The sequence below is a fragment of the Acanthopagrus latus genome, chromosome 18, assembly GCF_904848185.1.
Source record: "Acanthopagrus latus isolate v.2019 chromosome 18, fAcaLat1.1, whole genome shotgun sequence".
NCBI lineage: Eukaryota > Metazoa > Chordata > Actinopteri > Spariformes > Sparidae > Acanthopagrus > Acanthopagrus latus.
This window is the reverse complement of record NC_051056.1, coordinates 15,568,419-15,593,440: the sequence shown is the minus strand read 5'-3', so window position 1 is coordinate 15,593,440 and position 25,022 is coordinate 15,568,419. Positions and strand designations below refer to the sequence as shown.

At 42.3% G+C, this 25,022-nt stretch overlaps 5 protein-coding genes across 7 annotated transcripts in view; 2 read left to right on the top strand and 3 right to left on the bottom strand.

Moving 5' to 3' along the window:
- Positions 1-656: 656 nt before the first annotated feature.
- Positions 657-11,245, bottom strand: bnip1a (BCL2 interacting protein 1a). Of its 3 annotated transcripts, XM_037076539.1 has the most exons (7): positions 11,151-11,231; positions 9,930-10,022; positions 9,387-9,478; positions 9,108-9,212; positions 8,787-8,905; positions 8,433-8,634; positions 657-1,355 (listed from the first exon to the last, which is right to left on the bottom strand). In XM_037076539.1, the coding sequence occupies exons 1-6, from the start codon at positions 11,229-11,231 to the stop codon at positions 8,438-8,440; spliced, it is 687 nt and encodes a 228-aa protein (XP_036932434.1). In that variant the 3' UTR covers positions 657-1,355; positions 8,433-8,437. The 3 variants fall into 3 exon arrangements, with proteins under 3 accessions (XP_036932434.1, XP_036932433.1, XP_036932435.1); XM_037076538.1 differs by lacking the exon at positions 657-1,355 and having other exon boundaries at positions 6,105-8,634; XM_037076540.1 differs by lacking the exon at positions 657-1,355 and having other exon boundaries at positions 8,438-8,634; positions 11,201-11,245.
- On the top strand, positions 1,920-5,183 carry nkx2.5 (NK2 homeobox 5). Its single transcript, XM_037076537.1, has 2 exons — positions 1,920-2,790; positions 3,399-5,183. The coding sequence occupies exons 1-2, from the start codon at positions 2,412-2,414 to the stop codon at positions 4,007-4,009; spliced, it is 990 nt and encodes a 329-aa protein (XP_036932432.1). The 5' UTR covers positions 1,920-2,411; the 3' UTR covers positions 4,010-5,183.
- A 368-nt stretch (positions 11,246-11,613) lies between the features above and the next one.
- On the bottom strand, positions 11,614-14,012 carry atp6v0e1 (ATPase H+ transporting V0 subunit e1). Its single transcript, XM_037076542.1, has 4 exons — positions 13,764-14,012; positions 13,183-13,230; positions 11,986-12,092; positions 11,614-11,837 (listed from the first exon to the last, which is right to left on the bottom strand). The coding sequence occupies exons 1-3, from the start codon at positions 13,865-13,867 to the stop codon at positions 11,999-12,001; spliced, it is 246 nt and encodes an 81-aa protein (XP_036932437.1). The 5' UTR covers positions 13,868-14,012; the 3' UTR covers positions 11,614-11,837; positions 11,986-11,998.
- A 1,320-nt stretch (positions 14,013-15,332) lies between these two features.
- rpl26 (ribosomal protein L26) lies at positions 15,333-18,952 on the bottom strand. The gene is made up of 4 exons (XM_037076541.1): positions 18,815-18,952; positions 17,899-18,070; positions 17,668-17,808; positions 15,333-15,503 (listed from the first exon to the last, which is right to left on the bottom strand). Exons 2-4 carry the CDS (start codon positions 18,064-18,066, stop codon positions 15,375-15,377), a joined length of 438 nt encoding a protein of 145 aa, XP_036932436.1. The 5' UTR covers positions 18,067-18,070; positions 18,815-18,952; the 3' UTR covers positions 15,333-15,374.
- A 169-nt stretch (positions 18,953-19,121) lies between these two features.
- ppp2r2ba (protein phosphatase 2, regulatory subunit B, beta a) overlaps positions 19,122-25,022 on the top strand; it is a 46,705-nt gene continuing 40,804 nt past the window's right edge. The window contains exon 1 of the mRNA XM_037076533.1: positions 19,122-20,025. Coding sequence (XP_036932428.1) covers positions 19,947-20,025 — 79 coding nt within the window. The 5' untranslated portion in view covers positions 19,122-19,946. The remainder of the gene's footprint in view (positions 20,026-25,022) is intronic.

Below are 25,022 nucleotides of genomic sequence, written 5' to 3'. Positions count from 1 at the left end.
TGCAGGAGAAAGTGTAAACCGTCTGCTGTGTCATTCCTGACCGGATTATATCCTAATTAGTCAAACTACTAAACAGTGACTGGATCTAAATCACCAAAAGGCCTCCGGGGAAGAGAATAGCAGCGGCGTCCTGCGCCACCAGGAACGTTTAGACAGGAGGCAAAAATGTTAATTTGGGTCTCACACACACACACACACACACACACACACACACACACACACACACACACACACACACAAACACACACACACGGAGAGGCACCCGACACGCAACCCTCAAAATACCCAAGCGTTCGTGCAGCGGAAGTTTTTAAGCAACCTTATCTGCAGCTTTATCTGAGCTGGAGATGTGCTGCAGAGAGACGGGTCAAAGGCGACCGCAGGGCTGCTGCAGCTCGGAGCATTAGGGATATGAAACACATGCCAGACCTGTCATGTTCAATTTACAGTCGACTCAATCGTTTACCATCCGGCAGAACTGGAGACGCGCGTAATTCCCCCCCGCAGAACAAATCGCAGGATAAATCGTTTGAATTCTGAATTTTCTTGTTGCAATTAATGACACGAAAACATTTCGCTCAGGGCCTGGTGTGAATCAATCATGATGAAAACATCTCCCCCCCCTCGTGTTTCCTCCCTCCTCCCCACCCCGCGTTTACTTTATTTCGCCAATTATTACAGCAAGAGCCGGGCCAGTGTTGACTCTCGCTGCGCCTGAGAGCGATTTTACGGCCATTCATCAGCTCGCGAGGCGCACAAATAGTCTTTAAAACTATAAACACTATCGCTGGTCGGAGACAGGGGGACCCATTTACCCCGTGGCTGTGCTAAACGCTGAAGATAAAACAAACGATAATACTGTCTGTCTCCTGTGACCGTCTCCACAGGCATTAATAGCGGGTTTAGTGCCAACCGTGTTGGGGGGGCGGGGGGCGGCAAGAAGGCTACGCGTCATTACGCACAGTTGTGTCAGTTTTACTGCGTCCACGAGAAATGATTTGTGCTTTGTTATTGGGAATCTATAAATTATTAATTGGAAGTAATTGCTTGTCTTGAATTTGCAGTGTGTCATATGTGACACATCTTCATGATAACCTGGCCTGCAGCGTGGGTGGGAGGGTGTGTGTGTGTGTGTGTGTGTGTGTGTGCAGGTTTGTTGTCGTCTGTTATCACGTCCTGATAACGCAGACAGCGGCTCCAGCATCTCTTGGTTTCAGACAGCAGAGTGTGTCGCTCCTGGTTTTGGGTTCCGTGTCCGGGGACCCCGGCCTGCTGTCAGCTCTCCGTCTTCTCTCGTCGCTCGTCTGCTGCGTTTCCCGTCGGCCAAGGGCCCGGGGCCGGCACGTGCACGCGCATTGTCAGACAAATCAGACACGTTAAGTTAAATAACGTCGATTTGGCCTCCTTAGTCGCTATTAGGGCACGTGCTCATGTACACAAAGTTAGATAAAGTATTTCTCCGGGCACTTGAAGATTTGTGTAAACATCCGCCCAAAGTCTGCGCTTGTAGATTTAAAGGGGCACTCTGTAGTTTTGGAAAATAAATTCAAACGCTCAAATTTTTATATTTCCGATATCAATGAGGTAATATTACAGACTCATAACTATTTATAGAAAGGTGGCAGGGTAGGGTGGCAGGAGTAAAACTTTATGAAAAGGTGTTGTCCTTTAAGATCAGTTTGTTAAGGAGAGAGTTTGTTTATTTGGTTTAAGTCTTAATAAAAGAGATATTTCCCTTCTGATTAAAATGTCTTCCCCAAATCTATGTATTGCGCCTTTAACTGGAAACCCTTTACACGACTTACACCAGCACCGACAGCTTCAAAATGATTTAGTTTCTTTACTTCATGTATGAACTTTATAAAACACCTTTTACTAAAAACAAAGCAGAGGAGCATAAATGTTTGATAAAATGGCTGACTTAAAGCAACATTTCTGACCATTTAATTTGCTTTGGAAAGAGAATTAAAAGCTCTCGGCTGCTGCAGGTTGGGTGCGTGTGCAGTGATTTAAAACGCGCGCGCGCACACACACACACACACACACACACACACACACACACACACACACACACACACACACACACATAGAGCTATAACCAGACATCACTTCACGTCATAAAGTGGGAGTACCAGTGACTCCATACAAAGGGTCCCACTGGCTCCCCTCCCTCCTCCCCCCTGCGTCACCGGGAGGAGAGGGAGGCCAAACGACAGCCAAAAAAAAAAAAAAGGAGAAAAGTTTGGAGACAGGGTTGACATTCAAAATGCACACTTCACTCAAGATCAGCCTGCTACACCAAACTAATACTTAAATCCGGTAAATATTGCCAGGAAGGAGTGTGTTGACTTCTCCCCTGCTGCCTCCACATGACAGGTTAATAGGTGACTTTTTTTGGAGCTCTGTTGGCCATGTTTCCCAGCCCCGGCTGCACGTCCACTCCCTTCTCCGTAAAGGATATATTAAACTTGGAGCAGACTCATGACGTTATGGTGTCTTCTCTGGACGTGTCTTCCCGCATGGACTGCTGCATCGCGCCGACCTCTTCTTCCTCCTCCTCCTCCTCTTCCTCCTCCTCTTCCTCCTCTTGCATGCTGGCCCGCCTGAAGCAGGAGCCTCTCCGGGACATGTCCGCCGCCGGCTCGCTGTTCGGAGAGGAGCTCCACGAGTCCAGGGCCGACAGAGGTAATGCGCTCAGCTTCGCTGCCGCCTTTTATGGGAAATCTCTCCTGGAGATGGACGTGGTCAAGGACGGGAAATCAGACGCGTTTGATGGGAAACGGAGAAAAGGTGAGTTGATAATGAGAGGATGATTTAAAAAAAAAAAAAAATTGGGGGGAGGCCTGCGCTAAAGTAGGCCCACGGGCTCCTGTTAGATTTGTGCAAAACACAACAGATGCTTCAAAAACGTTAAAAGAACTAGCGCTTATGCAGAAAATAGTCTTGTACGAGAAACAGGTTTTGATACAAGATATTTTAAAAAAGAAAGAAAGAAAGAAAGAAATCCACAGGTTGAGTTGGTGGTGAGCACCGTCCTGCAGGCCTGTTGACACTTTTTAATGAAATGTAGGGAGAGAAAATCAATACGGAGACTGCGAGATGTAAAAAACCGTATGCATTAAATTCAATTACGTGATTCCCTGTTACATTCATGTAAATTAAGGGTTCACTGAACGCATCACTGGGTGGCCAGGGAAACTGAGCCACCGACCCGGGCAGGATGAACAAACGCAAATTAACAATATAATACAACACATGAGATGTGTGATGCATTTATCACTGCTGCTGTCAGCAGTAAAAAGGAAGTGGAAATAACGTTTAATAACCGTGAAGATAAAGAACTATCCATCCCTGTGATCTGATGTCCATCCTCTCCTCTGTCTCTCTGCTGTACTCAGAGGAGTTCAGTCCTCCGGTCGAGCCTGTGGACGACGCTAAGCCCGAGGATCCAGACCGACCGAGGCCGCGGAGGCGCCGGAAGCCGCGCGTCCTCTTCTCCCAGGCGCAGGTGTACGAGCTGGAGCGCCGCTTCAAGCAGCAGAGGTACCTGTCCGCCCCGGAGAGGGACCACCTGGCCGGCGTGCTCAAACTCACCCCGACCCAGGTGAAGATCTGGTTCCAGAACAGGAGGTACAAGTGCAAGCGGCAGAGGCAGGACCAGAGCCTGGAGATGGTGTCCCTGCCGCCGCCCAGGAGGGTGTCGGTGCCGGTGCTGGTGCGGGACGGGAAGCCTTGCCTGGCGGCGGACTCGGCCCCTTACAACCCGTCCTCCTACAGCGTGGGCCACATCAACCACTTCACTTATAACAACTACCCGGCGTTCAGTAACTACACCAGCCCCGGCTGCAACACGAACTATGCGTGCAGTTACCCCGCAGCCTCGATGCAAACTATGCAGGGATCCTCCGGCGGAGGGAACTACATGAACTTCGGTGTGGGGGACCTGGGTAACGTGCAGAACACGTTCCCCTCCAGTAACGGGCCGTTACATGGCATCAGGACATGGTAAACCAACGGGCCGCGCGCTCCGGTCACCTGTTCACTACACCGGGCTGCGTTCTGACTGCATGGCTTTTTTTAAAAAAACGTGTCGAGACTTTGAAGAGTTTGTGTAACTTCTCCTATATTTAATAATTTTAACTTGGGTTTTTTCGTTTTTTCGTTTATTGTGTTCAGCACCAGTATTTGTCTGAATAGTTTAGATACGTTTTTATTTATGCTCGTGTGATTGGCACACGGACAAGACATTTCAGCCCAAATGTATACAATTGAAAAACAAAAATTGCGACTGCAGCTTTAATTTTTTTTTTTTTTCAAATTTGCCTCACCATTTTCCAATTTAATATATTATTTTTTGACACGCTAAATGATGATCAATCAATCAGAGAGTGAACGACTTTAAAAAGATAGGGGCAATTAGTTTGCAACAAATATTTCATGTAGGCCATTATTATTATTATTATTATTATTATTATTATTATAGTTAACATTAAACCTAATTAAAATTGTTTACAGTAATGTTGAGCCTCTAGTTTTGCTCTGGCTGGCAATCCAAAAATAATTAAAAATAAAAACAATAATATCAGGAAACTACAAATATTTAAGCCACATTATATAATATGTAACATGGAAGTGTAATTATGGCAATATAAAGACAGCATGTAATCCATGTCTCTGGGTCACATACTGGTTGAACTGGTCGTACAATAGATCACCATGAAGGGGCCCAACATCTGTACGGCCCTCATATGGTTTGTGTCTGGTTAAAATGTTCAAGTGGCTATTAGGAAGCTTCCTTCAATATGCTTCAACAAGGTTAAAAGGTTGCTAAAAGTTTACACATTTTACAACCCGCTGTCAGCCACATGTACACTCCACACATGTTTAAAGTCACTGTGACGGAGGCGGCTGTGAGCTGTGACCTTGAGCAGTACTGAAGGTTTTGTTGAAGTCAGGGTTTGCTGATTTAATCAGGAAATGTGTTTTTGATTCTTTAGAACTACAAATCTTTTGATTTTTTTTTGCCAATCGTGTTGCGCACACGCGCTTTTTCTGTAGGATCTGTCGAAAATTCTTCCTGAGAGTCGACAACATTGTTGACAAGTTCAAGATGTTACCTGATCAAATATGATTTTCATTATTTTTGGACATTTGATTATTAAACACTTTCGTTTTGAAACTTTGGCTGACTCATCAGTGTATCTTATTTGAGAAGTTAACTGGACTCAGAGTGAATGTTATTATCTAATCGAGCTCATACAGATGGAGAGTCGGGTGAAGTTTTCTGTTAAAGTGTTGCAGCATTTTCCTAGAAATCTGAAGCAGATGGGGATTTGTTTTTAAAACAAATAAAATAACTGAAATGAAAAAAAAAAACATAAAATGGCTCCATACAGCCCATTCGGCACTATCCACGTCTCTTGAAGCCTGAAGATCCTACGCTGATTTAAAAAGACATTATTTACACATTCAACAGGCGCCGAGCTCATGCATCCACTTCAGAAAGTTGCATGCTTTTAGTGGCTACAGTTTAGATTTCAGCCTTAAAATGGGTGCAAATAAAAAATGATCATATAAATTCGGGATCTCGGGGGTTCCAGAGACTTGTATAATGCTTGACAAGCTGTATGGCACAACGTCTTTCTTTCTTTTTTGTCAGGTCACCATCTACCTCAGTTGTACAGGAGAAAGCCAACTTTCCAACGGCAATAGATAACGAGCACACTCTAACTTTTGGTTGAACCTATCCTTTATTATATGAACACAAAGTGGAGACTCTGTCAGATTCCTGCGTTTACTCCATCAGTCCCCTGAGACCCTCGTCCACTTGTCCAGATACGAGCCCGAACACTTGATTGACACTATCGCGGTGCTAAATGCAAGAATAGTCCAATTTGCTTGACAGAGAGCCAGAGTCCTCGTGTAAGTGTGCAGTTATAGGAGCAGGCTCGGAGCTGCGTGGCTCTGCCCGACTGCCTCCACTTTACATGAGTAAGAGACGCTTAGGCATCTCTCAGGTCTCTCCACACATCCTCTGTTCTCTTCTATCTCTTCTTAAACAACACAAACCTCAACAAACACACAACTCAGGAACACAACAAACATGAAGCCGGAAGGTTTTGTGTTTATTGATGATCAATAGACAGTTACATATATTTGACAAAATGGCAATGCCAGGCAATTGCGGAAAAGGGTAGCAAGGTCATATAGCTCCTCTGGCCACCCTCTCCTCCGAGGTGTTGAAAAGGCAACGTCAGATAACAGCGCCACACAAACCTAAAAATATCCCCCCTCACCCTCCACCCACACTGGAGAGGGAGAGGGAAACGGGTCGGAATAATCTGCTTTTCCGGGTCTTATCTGAAGAAAGGCAGGGATGCATGCTGCTCTATCTCTGCCAGTGTGATCGCTGCCACCGCTTTCCTGAAGCTTTTCTGCTCCGCTGCAGACCGGAGCCGAGCGAACACGGGCAGAGACGGAGGGGAAGTGTGCAGACTCTTCCCTTGAGGAAGGTTTTCTTTTGCTTTGCCGACTGAATAAAACATACGTGAAGTGCACATGTACAAGCAGGAGCAACGTTCGGATTTTCCAGCTAGGGAAGCACAAGCCGAGTGACTGCAGCCAGCTTGTAACCACGTTAAAATCCATTTCTATTCTACTTTCCCATAAAGAGACATTCAGTCATTATTAGGCCATAATAAATTAAACCTTATACTAATTATACAGTACATGATTATAAATAACAATAACACAAAATGTGTGCTAAGTCTTTGTGACTTTATGATGTTATGGTTAAAACACCAGTTATTGAGGAACATCTGCAGACAGACGTGTTTGTTTTTTAATGTCCTAATATTGTTCCTACATACATATTAGACTTTGATCTTACTATTGAATAATAGTAATTGGTAGAATGTATACCACTATATTTCTTTAAGGACATGCATGCCAATAAAAGCCTGTTAAACTGACATGAAAAGTGCACTTGTTTTGTTTTTTTTACCTTAAAATGTTATCGTATGTCATTTTCCTTTCCTTTATTCTTTCTGTCTCCAGGAGCCCGTTCTGTCACACATGAACATGAGTTTTACTGCTGTCAGCACTCACACTTATCTGCATTCACAGCCACATCTAAAACAAACTGAGAGCCGCTATTTTAAGTGTCTGAGAATTATTTCCTTTATCTTCTAAATCTGTGAGACTATGTGTTTATTTTTGGAGCGTCAAGATTCTAAAAGATCCACAATTGAATTTAGTTTTCCATTATAAGGCTACGATTCAATTCAATGTTTGGCATTGTCAGGACAGACAGTGCAGTGTGTTCCGCACTGCTGGCACCGGACGGCCCTTGTCGGAGGCCTTTTGGCTGATTCAGCATGCACTGTAGAATCGTCTGTGAGAAAAATCACCTCGACTGGCTGTTCAGGTAAGCAAATCAGTGCAGAAAAGAGACATGGAAAAAAGAAAGGCGAAGCCCCTTGAGCCTGTCACTGTGTTATCCATGACTTCACCCATTTTCGTGCAGTTTCTCCTTTTTTCCCCCCGCTGCCTCACTGCCTGTGCCTTCTGCATCTTTAAATCAGTTGCATTCTTGATCAGAAGCGACTAAATTAGCCAGGGTGGTGTTAAAGAATGTTTCTTGATCATAACAGCATGTTTATATCTGCAGAGTAGTATTTCTTTTAAAATAGGTGCAGAATGTACAAGCTGGAGTCTTTCCAGTGCGTTCAAGTGCAGCTTTTTATCCGAGCTAAAGTAGACATGAGGCAACGCAACAGTCGGGCGTTGTAGCAGCTACTTCTTTGATGTCAGTTTGGTGTGTAGGGGCCTCAAGGCCATGAGGTCCAATTTAAATAATTTACTTCTAATGTCATAACAATATTTCATCATCATCAGCAATTTGAGTTTCCTGCCAATTCATTTTCGCTCATTGAAAGTGAATGCTTTTGATTGATTTTTGATTTAGAATTGAAATTGAGAAACCCCAATTTAAACACAAACACACACACACACACACACACACACACACACACACACACTCTCTCTCTCTCACACACACACAAACACAGTACATAGCATTGGACATCTTCCACAGGAATGTATAAAAGACAAGATTATAATAGTTTTCCACCTTCTCTCACAACTGATCTGATTAAAAGTAACACACAGTACTGTATTTTGTGCACGTGTTGTGCCTCGTATTTATGACACAGAACTACAGGTCTGCAGGTTTATCTTCCTCTTTGTGGACAGTTTTCCCTCTCTGCAGCGCGTCACTTAAGCAGAGTGAGTGGTCCACATTCCACTGAGCAGATACTCGAATGTGATGTGTGTGTAATACGACACAAGGCGTTCAGACTTGTTTAAATCATTTGCGCTGACCGTGGAAAGCACTGTATGCGGGAAAGGGAGAGCTCCTCGAATAAAGGTACCTGGTCTACAGGAAGGGGAACAGTCTCTTCTTGAGGATGTAGAGAACTGTGGCGAGGAAGAGGGCGAGTGCCAGGAAGATGAGCAGTTTGTCGGTGAGCTCTCTGCGGTTGTACTTGGTGATCAGTTTTCTCCCGAGCTGGATGGTCCCCGTCATGGTCTTGAACTCGTCATTGGTCTCTTGGATTGTCCTTGAGGAGGTTGCTTCAAAACAGGAGAGAAGACTGTTTTCAACACAAGTTTGACTAATCTAAGGGGACAATTTACCTATCAGTCATATCTGAAGTACAAAAAGGATTATCAGGAATTTTGCTCTGACACACTCTCACTCTTCATGTCATGTTTCCCTCACTAACCCAGTGACGTCATGGTCTCCTCGCTCTGCTGAACCTGCTGCGCCATCATCCGGCTGATGCTCATAAGATTCTCTGTAATGTCACTGGTTGTCTGAGCCAGGCCCTCTTTGGTCATCTTCCTAAGAAAGAGATACAAAACCAAACATACTAATGATATAAATGTCCTTGTACCAATCATTCTATAAGAGGACACCAAAGATTTAAAAACAATATATTTTTCTGATTAGAATCCATGAGAAAAATTACCAAAACACTCAGCTGACACTGTCAACGAAGCTCTCAGTTATTTATTAGACTCTATGGGACACATTGTGAGCTCACCTCTGCCTCACAGCACTATCTGCTCCATTAAGAAGTGCCTGCTTCTCCATGTTGTCTATGGACAGTTTGCTGGCCAGGTTGGCTTTCCTCCAAACTGTCTGGTTACTGTTAAAACAGCAGTGATAACAAAAAAGAAAATTCATACAGTAGATAGTTTTCACATGCTTCTGCCCCACCAGGGAGGCAGAAACATCACACAAAAGTGTGATGAACTATATACAGTTCACATTATTAACATTTCTGGGAAAAGTAGAATATTCCAATCTAGGAGGGCGCTACCTCAGCATCTGTTTTCTGTGGCCCTGAACCTGAACCATCATAGCTTGCTTCTCTGACTCTTTGTCCTGCTCCAGAGCCATCTGCTCAAAGTCCTGTGAAAGAAACAAAACAGCAAAAACGATTTCTGAGCCATGTGTAACCATAAAGCAAAGAGCATGATCTGTCACGTTTGTACAGATTAGAGCCCGAATGTTTGGCCTTTATTTCCAGAACACAGATGTATCGGTTATCAGTGTATAGTTGGTCTTGTGCTGAACTGAAGACCTTTTTCAAAGATTACAATGCAGACAAAGGTGTTTTAGTAATCTATGATTATTAAATTCATATTTAAAGCTACGGTTTCAGTGCGCCAATGTTATTTTAGCCGATAAAGGTTAGACATCCATCCCTTTTCCCCACATCTCTATCAGAAGTGTCTGATAATTACACATTTTAGGGCTCACACACTGAGGTCTTCATTTTCTACTGCCTTACATCTGGCCTAAAAAAAATCGAGTACCAGCAGGGCGCTAGCAGAGATATTTCACAAATAGCTCTTCTTACCTGAATCCGCAATCTGAGATTGTGGAAACTCTTTTTCACATCTGCGTTCAGCTCCGTCAGCTTGCTTTGAGGGCCTGTGCACTCAGTAATGTCCTTGTGAGAGATTAAAACAAGGATTAGCTCCTGTATCACCGGAACAGGTGAAGTCACTGGTGTCAACACAAGGCTCTTGTTTGTGAGGTAGAGACGCGCTGCTGGACGATGTCCGTTCTGACAGACTGAGCTGTTCTCTCAGGATGAACACCACTAGAGGGGTTGGAATAATCTGTTCACATAGTTCACCAACAACTCCAGGCCTGCAGTGACTCAATTTATTGTTAATTCTTCATCACTTCAATATAAATTGATCTATTGATCAGTTTTTCATTATGAGAGTCTATTATAAAGAGCTTTTTTATCATCTGCGAAATGTCAAAATAGACAAAACACATTTACCTACAGTCAAAAATCTGCCTTCAAATACATTTATTTTCCTCTGATGAACCATTCAAAAAGTGTACAGAATGTTAAATGGTGTATAAACAGAAAAAAGACAAGTGGAATCAGAAAATACTTAAGAAATATTGTTTTAAAAATGACTTCAACCACAAATCAATTATCAAAATGCTGTATTCATTTTCTACATTTTTGTAATGGATTTATAGATTTATGTCAGCATTAAGTAGGCTAAATAAGCTTCTTTTTTTTTTAAAGCTATAAGCTTGAATTTTAATCTATATACATATAAACACTGCAAAGGGTAATATTAAGAACAACATACGGGAATGAAATGTTTGAAAGGTAAATAGTGAAGGAAGCATAACAATGTCTTTCTTACTGAAAGCACGTTTTTGTCTGACTGGAAACAGCTGTCAGATGTTCTGTCGACACAAATGACCTGACGTCACCTTTATTTATCACCATTGTTAGTTTCTCTGTTCTTTTGCAAACATTTTTTACATTTTACATTGTTTACATCCTTACAACAACCATAGCTTGGCGGTAAGCACATATGAGAGTTATATTTGGACTGAGACAGAGATTTCATTGAGCACTTTCACTTCACGTCATCGTGTCAGAGCGACTCTCTGTTCACCGGCTGCCTGCGGCTGGAAACAACACACACGTTCTGATGTAGCATACAAGCTATCACACAAACACACGATTCAGCTCACTGACAAGCTCATGAACCGGCGCGTCGTGACACAGCACTAAGTAATCTTACCAAATAAATATTCGCACCTGGATGAGAGCTTTGATTTCCAAGTCATATTTGAGTATTTCTTGCTCACATATTCGGACGTGGACATCTGAAGACGCCATGTTGCCAACGTAGTCGGCTCGAACTACGGCAAGCGAGAAGACGTTTTTTTGCTTCGACCGACGGCTTTGGCCGTAGAGCCAAACATTGCCTGTGAATAATATAATATAATATAATATAATATTTAACTATGAACAAAACAATGTTTTTATTGTAATAAAAACGAAAGAACTTTTCTATTAAAAATATTTAAATATTTAAAAATATATATACACCTCAGTCAGTAAAGGCATTTCAACACGATAATAACCCTTTAATTTGTTAAGTATTAAAAATGTATCAAGAAAATAAAACAAAATTAGCAAACTATATCATCAGTAACTTGCTTCACTTGGAAAATCAAGTCATTATGTTTTTGACAGAACAAAACACAAAAGTGTTGGATCGATCCAGTTGATTATTAGTTTATTAATCAACAACTGTTGAGTGGATTTACAGCCATCACTAATAATATTACCAGACAGAAAGACATCACATCAAACACACTGCACATCAAGGCTTTAAGGCAAGGTGATTCATATTAACAGCAGCAATAAACACAATATACAGGACAATTAAAGCAGTGAGCAGCAAACATCCATTGGTATGCAGCAGGGTCAGGTCCTCTCCTGTGGAGAGAAAATTACAATCAACACAGTTTTAGACAAAACCAAGCCAAGCAATAACAGATATTATCTATAGGCTACATCCAAGTACAGTGTCTATGTATTCGCTGCGTAAAAGTAGGTAGTAGGTCAATACCATGGCAAAGTTTACCTGTGTGGTCAGATTATGGCCAGTGATAGTTCAAGTACCAGATGACATCAGTGGACAGAGAGGGCCCGAAAAGTGGGTTCAGCTGGGCCAGAATTGCTATCAACCAGCTGATGGACAGAGAGAATGTTTAGATCACACATATCAATACAAACTCCACTCACAGCCATCAAAATCAGTGATGTAAGTCATTTTGTTTTCTCTAAAGATGTAAACGTTACTCTGAAATTAGGCCCAAGTCCAGTTGTTAGCATTTGTCTACACAGCCTTTGGGAAATGACGAGGCTGCAACTTGTCTCTACAGCACTGTTTCACTCATCTGACCTGAAACATGACACCATGTGCACACTTGTACCTAATTGTGAATATAAATGATTAATCAGTACAAAGAAATAGCCCATCAATAACAGCACTAACTCAAAAGAGAGGCTTTGTTTAATTGATAAAATAATTTACATAAATGTGAAGCCACTGTTGGAGATAAGGTACTATATTATTTTCTATTATATAATTAAAGCTGCAACATATTTTCATTGTCAATATATTTGGCAACATCAAGCTAGAGCTACAAATGTTAGTGGTCTAATCAATGAAAAAATCGATTTCAACCATTTTGAGAATCACTTAATTTTTTCAGTCATTTTTGATGAAAACATGTCATTCGCTGGTTCCAGCTTCTTGAATTTAAGGCTTTTCTTTCTAATTCATGACAGTCAGTAAAGATTCTTTGGGTTTTTAACTGCTTGAACAAAATAATCAATTTCAGTATGTCACTGTGAAGAGCATTTGTCAATACTTTTTGACATCTTATAACAAATAATTGATTACTGGTGAAAATAATTACCAGATGAATCAATATTAAATCGTTAATCACAGCCCCGCTTCAAATGTCTTGTTTTGTCTGACAAACAGTTCAAACCCCCAAATATTCATTTCATTATAAGACAAAGTTTGTTCTAACAAGTGATACTTTGGTGTTTCCCGCATGACGAATCAGATAAATAATTCACAGATTATATTATGGATATATGCCACACAATTTCCTCTTAATGGGTTTACTGATCAATAATTCAGGCTTTTTATATAACAGTTCTGTCACTGAGCCTCCATCAGATTGATTTGATGTGTGTTTTGAAGCACATGCTGCCTCAACATGTGAAAGAAATCCTGCTACATTTACAGATCGACAATGATACTTACAACAGGTAGCAGCACACTGCAGTTAACACCAGCATCGTGACAATCACTCTGTGGGAACAGCAGAAATGATTAAAGTCAAATAAAAACACTTCTAATGTAATGAATACATGGTTTTACAATTCATCAGAGGCCATTTACTAACACGGATGATCTCGTGATGCGAGTGACAGACGAGGACAATAAGGGAAGTTGCATTAGGAACATTTTCCAGATGTGGAGTCTACATTTACTCTTGAGGTTTTGAGTCTAAATATAAATAAGAAAACAATCTAGACTTACTGTAGCTTGATGTCAAACAGCTGCAGCATTAAAAAGGTAACACAGATGAAGTTTACTTCGACTCACGCAGGCGGAAGAGCTGTCAAATTAGCTTCAGCTAGCTAAACTTTATTTTCACTCTCCCATGCCAGCAGCGAGCAGCTAACCTTTAAACCTTTTAAATAGTTTAAGTAACGCTGATACACTTATTATAAAAGGCATGGCCACTTTTTTCCCCATTGTAAATGTATCAAATGAGAGTCGGGATAAACAATAAAAAGTTAGCTTTCAGCTGGCTACAAGGAGCTAGCTCACAAACTCACCCTCGGTTTGGTCCTTTGGGGATGAACCAGGGCACCACTCCTCCGATAATACCCCAAAACAGGGTCATCACAGACATGGCGATCACAAAACTTAGTTCCGCCATGGTGGGTTTTGTTTTAAACTAAGAATATGTCGGAAAACAAACTTTTTAAGTAACTTCAGGACAGCCCAGCTGCCACACAAACAGACAGACCGACAGAGAGGCAGCTCGTATCACATGACCGTCAGCCAGAGAGGGAGGAACTAAAACTGAGCTGCAGCTTTACTGACACTCACTCGATCAGTCACTGATGGTGGTTAGAGGTTTGATCCTCCTGAAAAGAGGCGTCGAGGAACAATTTGGCTTTTTTCTTTTGTAGATCAGTGCACTCTATCATACATTATTACAGTTAAATATAACCTTGTAAAGCAGCTTGTTAATCATTAAGATTATGACATTTCGTCTTGATGAATAAAATCAGCTCTTCACTTGACAGGAGGGCTTGTTTTGGACTGGACATGGACATGTTTGAAATGTACAATTACACCTGCAATTGGAAAACTTTTACACTGTGGTAAAAAAGTGACACCTAATGGTCATTTAGTGAAATTACACTATCATGAGCACCATGCAGGTATCACCAGTCTCCTGCTGTCTCAGGTGATGCTCATCTTAGTGTCACACCATGAGAAAAGATGAGCAATTCAGTCTGTTATAGAGAAAGTATCGTTGCTTTTCATTCAGGCAATCCGTGCATTCATAACAAGTTCTATGAAATTCTCTTTTCTCTTATTTCTTTGGATAACTCATTCACCTGGGTGTCTTTGGACTGTTTTCTGACGTCATTATATCCTCTGCATTATACAGGATGTCTGTCTACTTCTATAAGACACTTCAATTAAATGTTTTTTATGTAGCTTTACACACAAATCATTGTTTTATTGAGGCATTGCAGGCTTTATGTAGGAATAATTATTAGTGGCTTTTTAGTTTAAAATAATTAGGTTTCAAGACTTAGAAATGTGGACTTTTACACACAAGAGCTTGGCTAAGTTTGACTAAAATAATGTTAATGGTAGTGAAGACTTTAATTCAAACACAGGACAGTTTAATTGTCCTAGAAGTTGTTTAAGACATATTTGACATTATAAAAAGGACCTGTGATCAGTATCATCAATGACCAGCGAATCAAGCTGTGGTGAAACCATTCATCTGAATCAGTTCAAGAAGCACCCGAACCAGGATTTAAAAACACTGCTCTATAGCATGCCCACCTCAAACAGAAGGGCAGAATACAGTATCCAAAATGAGCAGCCAGCACAAATTCATAAATATACACAAAGACATTTGGCTGCTGTAAGCTATGTGCACTGGATTAAAGTGTTCACATTATGTGGGTTTTTGGAGTCTGTACAGACCCAAAACAATGACCCAGTTTTCTGCCATGATGTTCGATGTACAGTACAACCACCAATGACTTATGACTACCTCAAATAAGATATGCACGTCTGAAATCACTTCCGAAAGAGATGTAACATGCGAAGACAAAATCATCCCAACTCCACCATTAAAAACACAACAGACAAAGTATGGTCCATTTACACAGTTTATTGATAGCAAAAGATCATTTTTACTCCTGCATCTTCTCAATGGTCTCCTCCTTGTATTTGCCCTTCTCCTTTCCATCGGCGCGAGACTTGGCCTTGCGCTCCAGGATCTTCTTGCGGTCCTTGTCCAGCTTTAGCCTGGTGATGACCACCTGTAAAGCAAGAAAAAAAAAGGGTTGGTACCAATCACGTTTTTCTGAGAATTGCCACTAGTGGACAACTAGAAATGCACAATGTAGAAACCATTCAAATCCTAAAGGGCACCAATGCAGGCTTCAGACAACGAGCAGAGTTACAAAGGCCTTACATGTTTGATAGTAATCTGGTTTTGAGTAAATTTATGTAAATCTTGGTTACCTAAGTTGCCATCAATTGCAAGTGACCCACTACTGTTAGACTGTCCTGACAGCACCATTAAAATAACCCTACTCTCTGCAGATATTACAGGACCACAGCTAGAAAAGTGCAGGTGCATTAATTACATAAAAACTGGCTGCACACTATTGTTTGTGTGCCAGGTCGAGGGTCCCAGGTGTCGTGATTGCTGCCAAAATCATGACTTTCTCAAATGCTAAACTGGAATGGAAACCTTCATTATTGCCATTAGACACACCTGTGCCTTCTATTACAACATGACAAAAAGTCTGAAAATTGACTACAAGCTTAGTAAAATGCTCCACTACAAGTATCAACACTGCAGTTTGCTTTGGCCAGGTCTCATGAACCTGTGAGAGCACTGCACAATGTTGCTGTTTAGTTTTCATCAATCACAGCTGGGCAACTGTCTCTGGACAGCTTACTCACAACTCACTGACACTCTACAGCACAGTCACGCTTCAATTTGGTCTGTAATAGAAATGACTTAAAAATCTGCCAGATTGTAAAGAGGGAGAAGCTGGAGGAGTGGCAGGTGTGTTTCAGTGGGTTGAAAAATAAGATCACAGTGGAGAATTTCATCCAACAGAAATGTTCTCACAGCAGAACTTATGACTTGAAGGAAAAACAGGTGTTACTAATAATGCAGTATCCAAACTGATCAAGTGTTCCGGCAATTCACAACAGTGAGCCAACATGTACAATATCAATGCTGTGAAACTGAAGCATCTACATGTAGTTCACGTAGATCAGTCATCATTCATTTTATTTTACGTTTTATGACTTTCCTTTTGAGATATGTCAAGTAACTCATTAAAAATTCCACAGAAGCTCTATAATTAAAAAGTACCTTAATAAACCTGTTAATGTACAGGGTGAGATTTCAGCTATCTGTTTTTGAGGCTATATCAAAAGAGAAAACAATACAGGGATTTAACTGACATTTCTAAATCAAGATAATGCAATGAACTATAAACTACAGTCTTGAAAACTTCCAGTAATTCTTACATGGCTGTTCTACTGGACTGCGTTACAATGTACAGTGATTTTCTACTTTTCTGGATACGAAGTGCAGCCCATCACAATCAAAACGCTTCAGACAATTCTTCAGAGATGCGGAAACTTTGCTTTATGACAGTGATACATTCAATCATCATCTAACTTGATCTGTACTTACTTTTTGATTAGAGTTCTACTTTTAGTGAGAAGTACACCAATATTGTGCAGCACTTAATATTGCTGTAATTTGCACAACAGTCAGCTCCACCTAACGCTTCTTGTCTGCTATTGCTTTCAAAATATTTTTCAAAAAACAAAGTGCAATTGCATTATGACAAACAATTACCAGTTAAGTGTGTTAAAATGCAAGATGGAGAGCACAAGGTCTCAAGTCCAGATTATTCAATGGACTTAATGGAGGTCACATTATGCTGCTTCAGAGAAACCACAAAAACACTGTCTCAAACATAGTGTGTAAATGCTGTGAACAACAACTACCACAAAGCTGAAACTGACCATCTAAGGTTCTACTTGTGTATCACAAGTCTTTAACCTGGTATACTCACTGGGTTAAAACAATGACAGGAAGTGTGGGCTGGCACTTTTCAAACTACTGTTAACTCACTACAGGTAAATGCTGCTCACACCTGTACTACAGACTTCTTGCAATAGTAAATCTTGCAACTTCCGGGCCATGATAAAGTATCTCTGGTACCATCCCTAACCCTATCCTATCCTTGGGGAAATGTTATTTATCACTTGTAATTACACTTAACAGTGTGAGGCAACCTTAATTTCACTTCAAAACATAACACAAGTGTGATTGTCAACAGGTCCACATCAAGCTTCTTGGTACAGATTTGCATCTGTTGGCCTCTGTGGTGTGATCTTGAGTGTGCACATTTGCACAACTTTTTGAACCGAGGTGCAAATGGGGCTGACCTTGCTGGGGTGGATGCCGACATGGACTGTGGTTCCGTTGGCCTTCTCTCTCTGCACGCGCTCGATGTAGATGACATACTTTTTCCTGTAGACCTGCACTACTTTGCCGATCTGCTGGCCTTTGTAGTGTCCACGGACAACCTGTTTGTACACAGCACAAGCAAGTCAAGTAAATGAAGTGTACTTTTATGCCAAATATGTCAACACTCACGGCAATTCACATTAAAGTACCTGAACTTCGTCATCTTTGCGGATGGGCATGGACCTCACGTTGTATTTCTGGCGGAGCTCCTTGGACAGGGGGGAAGACATGATCTTCCTCCTGATGTGTGAGGGGGCATTGAAATGCCTCTTGCGGTTCTTGCGGCGCGAGGATGTTACAAATGGATTGAGCTTCATGATGCTGTGAGCAAACAAGGACCACAGATCATTCATCAGTTAACACCAACAGCATTTTCATGTTTAAAATACTGCAGTTAAGTGACAGATATTGTCCTCTTAGCTGCTGAAATAGTGAAACCAGCAAGGGCAGAGCTCCATAGAAAATGTGGGTAGGTTAGCAGACTAATGCTACTCTCGAAATTTTGACAGCAACTAGTTTTAATTATACTGCATTAAGTTTCGTCCTCATGTCGCCTCTCCTGACACACGACATATACAGACCACTATTGCAGCAACATAAATCACCTACGTTTACAGTATGCACATAGCAACTAGCTCACTAAGGTATGGCTGCTCTTCATATGTGTATGCTAAGCTAGCACAGGGACGCTACTGAGTTAGCATAATATTACAAACGGGTTGAAGCTATTGTATTAGTGCCAACATTAACAAAGTGTTATCAACGGGCGACCTACTGACTATAAAGAAGTCACCGTGACTGTAAAGAAACCAGGGTAAAAATCGTTAGCACCAGGAATCAATCGCCTTCAGTAGCCGACATGCGGATACCGAAGGAGCTAACACCAAGACCAAACGCTAGTAGATTTTAATTGGTAATCTATCACCAACATGGGAACAATATCGGCCGTATTTTGATTGTGATAATGTTGACGAGGTGTTTAGACTGTTACAGGGATATACAATGAACCAGAAGTGAGGATGGATGGGGATAACTTTGGTGAAATTATCGGCTAAGAATTCTTACCCTGCCGTTTGCTCCTCTATGGCCGGCGGAAAAGAGACTCTCTTAGTACTTCCGCTGGCATTAGTTGACACTCAAATCTCGCGAGATGTCAACGGAAAGTGCATGAAAAAAATAGAAACGAACGTTTATATTCGTAAACATATGACGTAAACACTTCGAGTAAGCTGAATTAGCCATTTTAACACTGTTAAATAAAGATAATTGTTGAATTCGAAACATTGGGCGATTAAAAAAAAAGTCTTTCGTTCATTTTTAACGATCATTTTACGGCCCGCGTTTATAATAATTAATAATAATACATAATAATGACATTTACGAGTCGTCCCTTTTTTATTATTAATGTACACTAGTTGTACTGCTGTTTTTTTCTTTTGCCGTTCTAACTCTCGCTCGCTGTCCGGATGGCATGTTGTCACAAGATGGCGCCAAACCCAGATAATCAATAAACATGGTCAGCAGTTGGGAAACAAGTTTTGTCTATGATTCATCAAGTTTTGGCCTGTGTGCTGATTAATGTTTTCCTACTGCTGGGGATAACGAACCAACACTGGTAATGTGATAAAAACACACACACACAGGACGACAAAACACGGTGACATCATAAAATGTGTACGTTCTAGTGAGGCTATTTAGTTGTAGTAATCATTGAATCAACACTATGATCTTTATCACCATCATGGTGGTCTGGGGATGCTCTCTTTTTCTGCCCCAGTAAGTTGTCACACAGACACACGAGGGGAGGGGGGTGTTTACACCGACAGACCACACATACCCTGACCTCCCCTCTGTGAGAGGACGGAGGAGACCTCCTGTCCTGCCCTCACTCAAACAACTACACCCGGACTGGACCACCGACACGGAAGCGGAGAGGCGCTGACACCGTGCGCTGTTTCCTTCCCCCGAGCCGGCGCGCAGTTTCCCCCCACGGAGCCAGCTGCCTGCCTTTTGCCTGCGCTGTCTGCCTGCGAAAAAAAGTGATGCTGTCATAGCCCCCTGCGCCGCGGACAGAGAGCCTCTCTCCCCTCCCGCACCCCCCTCCTGGTTCCTCTCTGGCTGGCTGTCGCGGCGGCAGTGCGGATGTGGAGCCCGCAACGCAGCGCTCTTCAGCCGTCGGCAAGCATCGGAGAAGAAGATGAAATGTTTTTCCCGTTACCTCCCGTACCTCTTCCGCCCTCCGAGCACCATCCTCTCCTCCACTTGCCACACCGAAGGTAAGGGTGGGACGCCGGTGGGGGCTTGTCACGGGCTGCGAGTTGCCTACTTTGAGCGTGTGACATGAATGTTCAGGCTGTTCCTGACACACGCAGGACCAACAGGGCTACATGTGTGCAGAAGTTCGGGATCGGTCCAGTTTTGTTGGGCTGCTTGCTAACAACACACTGCAGATTTGTCACTGTGCATGAAGTTGTGGGAGCCATTCTCACACCCAGGGTTTGGGGAGATGTTAAAGATCACTGATGCAAAATGAAACATTTTCATGTGTGTGTGGTAGTGTGTGCATCTGTTCTGAAGAGTAGCACTCCTTGTTTCACTCATTTCCCATCAACACAGGCCTACGGCGTGCCAAGACAGACCCTCAGGTGGTGGAGTTGCATGACAAGTATCTTTTTTATTGCCCCTTGATATGTGTTTTGATTGATTTTACCCTGTGTTCAGACAACAGGCATGGCAGCAGGCGATATTAGACTGAATCCACCTGCGATTCACTCAATAGAGAGGATGGAGTTTCCTCACCTAACCTTTAGCAGTCCAAACAGTTATCGCCGCGGAGTTGTGCATAGTTTAAAATCTCAAATTGATGGAATTGACCCCAGCTGAGATGGCAATGAATGAGTTCCTAAGTGCTGGGCGATCCATCCTGCTGATTGTGCTGTCAGACCGGTGGTGGCAGGGGGGGGGGCGGCCCAAGAGGGTCTGAGTGTTTGTATAACCAGCCATTTACTAGGTCATAATGTGGAGACTGAGCCACTGCATTATTTAGATTTGCATGGTTGCCCTCCTTCCTGTGCGCGCGCTGCCCCTCAGCCCTCTGGCACAGGAAGGAAGATAGTGTTGTACAATCTACAGTGGAGTATGTGGTGGTCAAAGCCAGGGCCCTTCACAGCCTGTAGAGATGACCTATATACTGTATGTACTCAGTGGGCCGGAGGAAGTACTGAAGGGTGTTTACGTATGCACGCTCACTCAATCACTCACCCGCTCATGTCTTCTTCTGCTCCATCACACCCGTTAACTTCCCTTTTTTCCCCCAAACTTTTACTCCCCGTCTACTCACCATCCTCCTGAGCATTTCTGTATTGATTTGGTGGATAAAGTCCTTGCAAGGCTAAATGAAATGAATGCGTCAACGCTTCAAGGTTGAAAATAAAAATACTGAGTATAGTTACAAAAGATAACTCGAGTTTCAGTTAAATGCTCCAACAAACCCGTCCGCCAGAGTAAATGTTGGCAGTGTGCATTTCTGCAAACCACAGTACTCTTTATATTAACATTTGTTTGTGTTCCATTTTCTCTTGTATGTATTCACAAGGTCTAGTTAGTCTTAGACTCAAACGCCTCTTGGTTAGAGTTAAGGAAAAATCACGTTTTGGTTAATCTGGTTCTGCTGCCACTGACACTGACTGGAAGTTGTCCCAGTGTCTTGTCAAAACTATGTCACAAACAAACATAAAAGAAATCCCCAGTGGTGTTTAACAGTGGTCTTCTCAGCCCGGTGTCATGCCACAAATATTGATAGAGTGCATAGTAATGGGACAACAAAAGTTATTATTTAGGATCACGATTAAAAACACTCAGGGTAAGTTGATCATGGTGAATTTCCATTGTCAGGATAACTGATAAATTCCCTCACACGAATGACTTGAAAAACCTGTCTGGCTCGGTAACGTACAGTCCTATGTAAATTTCTGGGTTATTTTTGAATTGGAGCCCAAACCGTTTCAGTCATTCCATCATCCTGAACCTGTCACCATGGCTCAGGGCACAGCTTGCCCATGGTATCGCCCACAAATGTCTCAAAAGTTACAGTGGATGTGTGGAAATGCACTCCTTCTCTGTTAGCTCACGATTCTTTCTTAACCCTTTATCAGGCACTCATTGAAATAAAAACATTTTCTAAAAGGTGTACATATAAAAATGTAAGAAAACACATATGACTTAAAGGAACATTGATTTTAACATTTTTTATGGAACATTAGTATGTCTAATTTTTAGTTTTGATAATATTTTGATGATTAAGCTGTGGATTGCAATTATTTTAGTCAAGATATGAAATGTCCATGTTGTCCAATGCCTATTGGTACTTATGAAATGTACAAACGTAACATATCTGTGGTTTGCAGAACTGTACAAGGCTAACATTTTATTCTGGTGACTGGGCTGAACAAACAACAAAAGATTAAATGCGTTCACTTTCCAGAAATATATCTCTACAGATGTAATTAAGGGGTTTACATTAGTCAGTTATGTGTAACAGTGACAGTCTTAAGAATATTTAGGTTTTTTTTATGTGGCCTAAGGAGTACAAGAGATATTGGATTTCTGAAATAAAAGCAAACCTAGTCAGGGTTTTTATAAACCTTGTCTGTGGCAATGTATCCAACAGTGTGAAAGTGTGAAAATTGACAGTGCACTCAATGAAATGATTCTTGTGTCAGAAATGCTTTTTTTTAATGTTTAATTTCTAAGTGTAAAACATTAAAGAAACTTGTTTTTGTCTTAGATGACTGATGTCAAATTGTCGTGATGACAAGGTGTACTCATTCTAACACAAGTGTTATCTTAGGTAGCTTAAAGGTGCAATATGTAAGAATTGTTGTTGAACACATTTAGAATGAACTAAAAGTATCATCAGATTGTGAAGAAGTGATTGTTTTGATATCAGAAGCTAAGCTGAAGCTAGCGTGCTAACCAGTTAGCCCCAGCCAGTCCCCGTTCAGAGCTCACTTGCCAGCAGCATAAACACAGACACTCCCCACAGTGCTTTGAGTTCACCGTCCGGACTGCTAGCTGCACTGCTAACTGAGCTAACTAGCTAATGGCAGCTACAGTTAGCAGTTACTCCAGTAATATGCTGCCCTTTATTTAATATGAATTTGACAGGTGGCCAATTGCTTTGACAACTGAACAAACTTGGAAGTGATTTTTGTCTGTAAAGCCCTCTCTCCAAGGCCAAAAATATTTAGTCTCATGCATTTTTTTTCATCTCCCTGGCTTCTTTTTCTCCATTTTAACAGCTGCGTGTGCTTTCTCCACTATACACTGTCTATTTAAAATATCTAAATGGGTGTTTAGTTTTAGAGAAAGGTTAAACATGTGGCAAGAAGCATTAGAATGAAGTACTGTGGTGCTGCAGAGATGCAACAAATGTCTCATCATCATGATTTTACTAGTTTTTTCATCAAAAAGAGAATTGTGATCCAAAAATGATCATTGCCATTAATCGTGAATCACATCACAATCGTAATCTCTGCTCTAACATACAGCCAGAAAGATTCTGGCTAAATGCAGAGATACGGTCGTCTAAATCTAGACGTGAGCTTCTAATTTACGAGGTGTGGTCCACAAACACAATCTTCCCCTCTCTCAGGCTGCCTCGGCCCGAGATAAGGGAGTGGTATAATAGAGGAAATGATAGATCAGTAAATGAGGGGCTGGAGAGCTCAGCCACGGTAATATGATAAGAGATCCCGCGCAACTCTCTGTGTGGAGAAATATGAAACAGTTGTACACGGGAACAGAGTGAGGGACGTTTGGATCTCGTGTTCTGGATGGAGGCCCGGCGGCGGTTGTGATGACATCAGCAGACGACCTTGGAAATATGATGTGAATAAATGACACAGGGCCGTCTCTTCTGCAGGCGTTCTGTGTGTTTAGGAAAGCGAGCGTTTTGCGCGCGCGTCAATGTGCTCTCGCATTGGAAGCGTTTGTTTACGCCCCTGTTTGCACTTCCTGCCGTGACCTTGTTGCTGTGGTTTGCCTCTCCATTAGACCTGCTGGGTCTCGAGAAGGCTGGTGGGTGCACCGCTGTGGTCCTTCTTGTTCCTCTTGAGTCCCCTCCCTCCCTCTAATCCTCCCTCCGTCTCTTCAACATCTCCCAGCGCTCGCGTCCGCTCCAGCTGAGCAGAGTTCACCCCAGGGAAGATGAGTGTGCAGTTACCATGTTAGTGGAAAATACATTATATAAGCCCTGCACTGGACCATATTGTGTGTGCGTGTGTTCCCTTTGTTTATCTGGGCCGTTGTGGAGAGCAGTGTGCCAGCATCACTCGGATTCACCTGGGTCCGGTCTCGGAGGGATGCACAGCCAGCCTTGAATGCCTGTGTCTTTTTTAAACCTGTGTGTGTGTTTGTGTGTGACTGTTTGGGGCCCTGTTTGAGTTTGCATGACTCTCACTGTGGCTTTTATGTATTTTTCTCTCTCCTTCAGTCCCCCCTGGTGTTCTCTTTTTTCTCCCCCCATTTCACATCAGTCTGTCAGTTGTGGTGTGATGGATTAAGTCTTAAAGGATTCTGATGGGTGTGTGATTGTACGTGCTTCTCCCTTTTCTGCTGTCCTGCATTTGAGTCAGGGAAAAAATGCTGTGCATCCCCCGACCGACACCTTGTCAAATCACACGCTGCCATCCATCAACGCAGGCCTGTCCTGCTTCTTCTTCCTCGTTGTCCTCCTTCTAGCTGCTGTAGCATCTGAGGGTGACTCTGTGATGCATTATTTGTCTGAGTGTGACATAAAAAAGTCAGAATCGACTGATGAATATTTAAGATTAGATCTGTTACAAGACAGTCTTTGTGATTAATGGCTATAGTTGGCGTTTGTCACGTCAGCTGGTGTTTGTGTGTGTTCGAATTTGTGTGTCTGTGTGTTTTGCATTCTTGCTTGGCTGTTTTATTTATAAGGAGAGCAGCGAGCTTGTCATGGCAGTGCCTGAGGGGGACTTCTGTCGGCGTTTTGACAAAGCATGACACCAAGTCGGAGGTTTTTTTTTTTCTTTTGGTGCGTATGCTGGTGTGCATGTGTGCCGTTATCGCACGTCCCGTTGTGTTGTTGTTATCCTGACAGACACCCACTTCACAGCTCAGAACACACTTCTGGTATTCGCCCCGTCCTTGCATGCCGCTGGGGACAAACACACACAAACACACACTCTCATACGGCTTCCACGCTCGTACACGTGACTGGTGTGTTTCGGTTTGGTCAGCTTTTCTC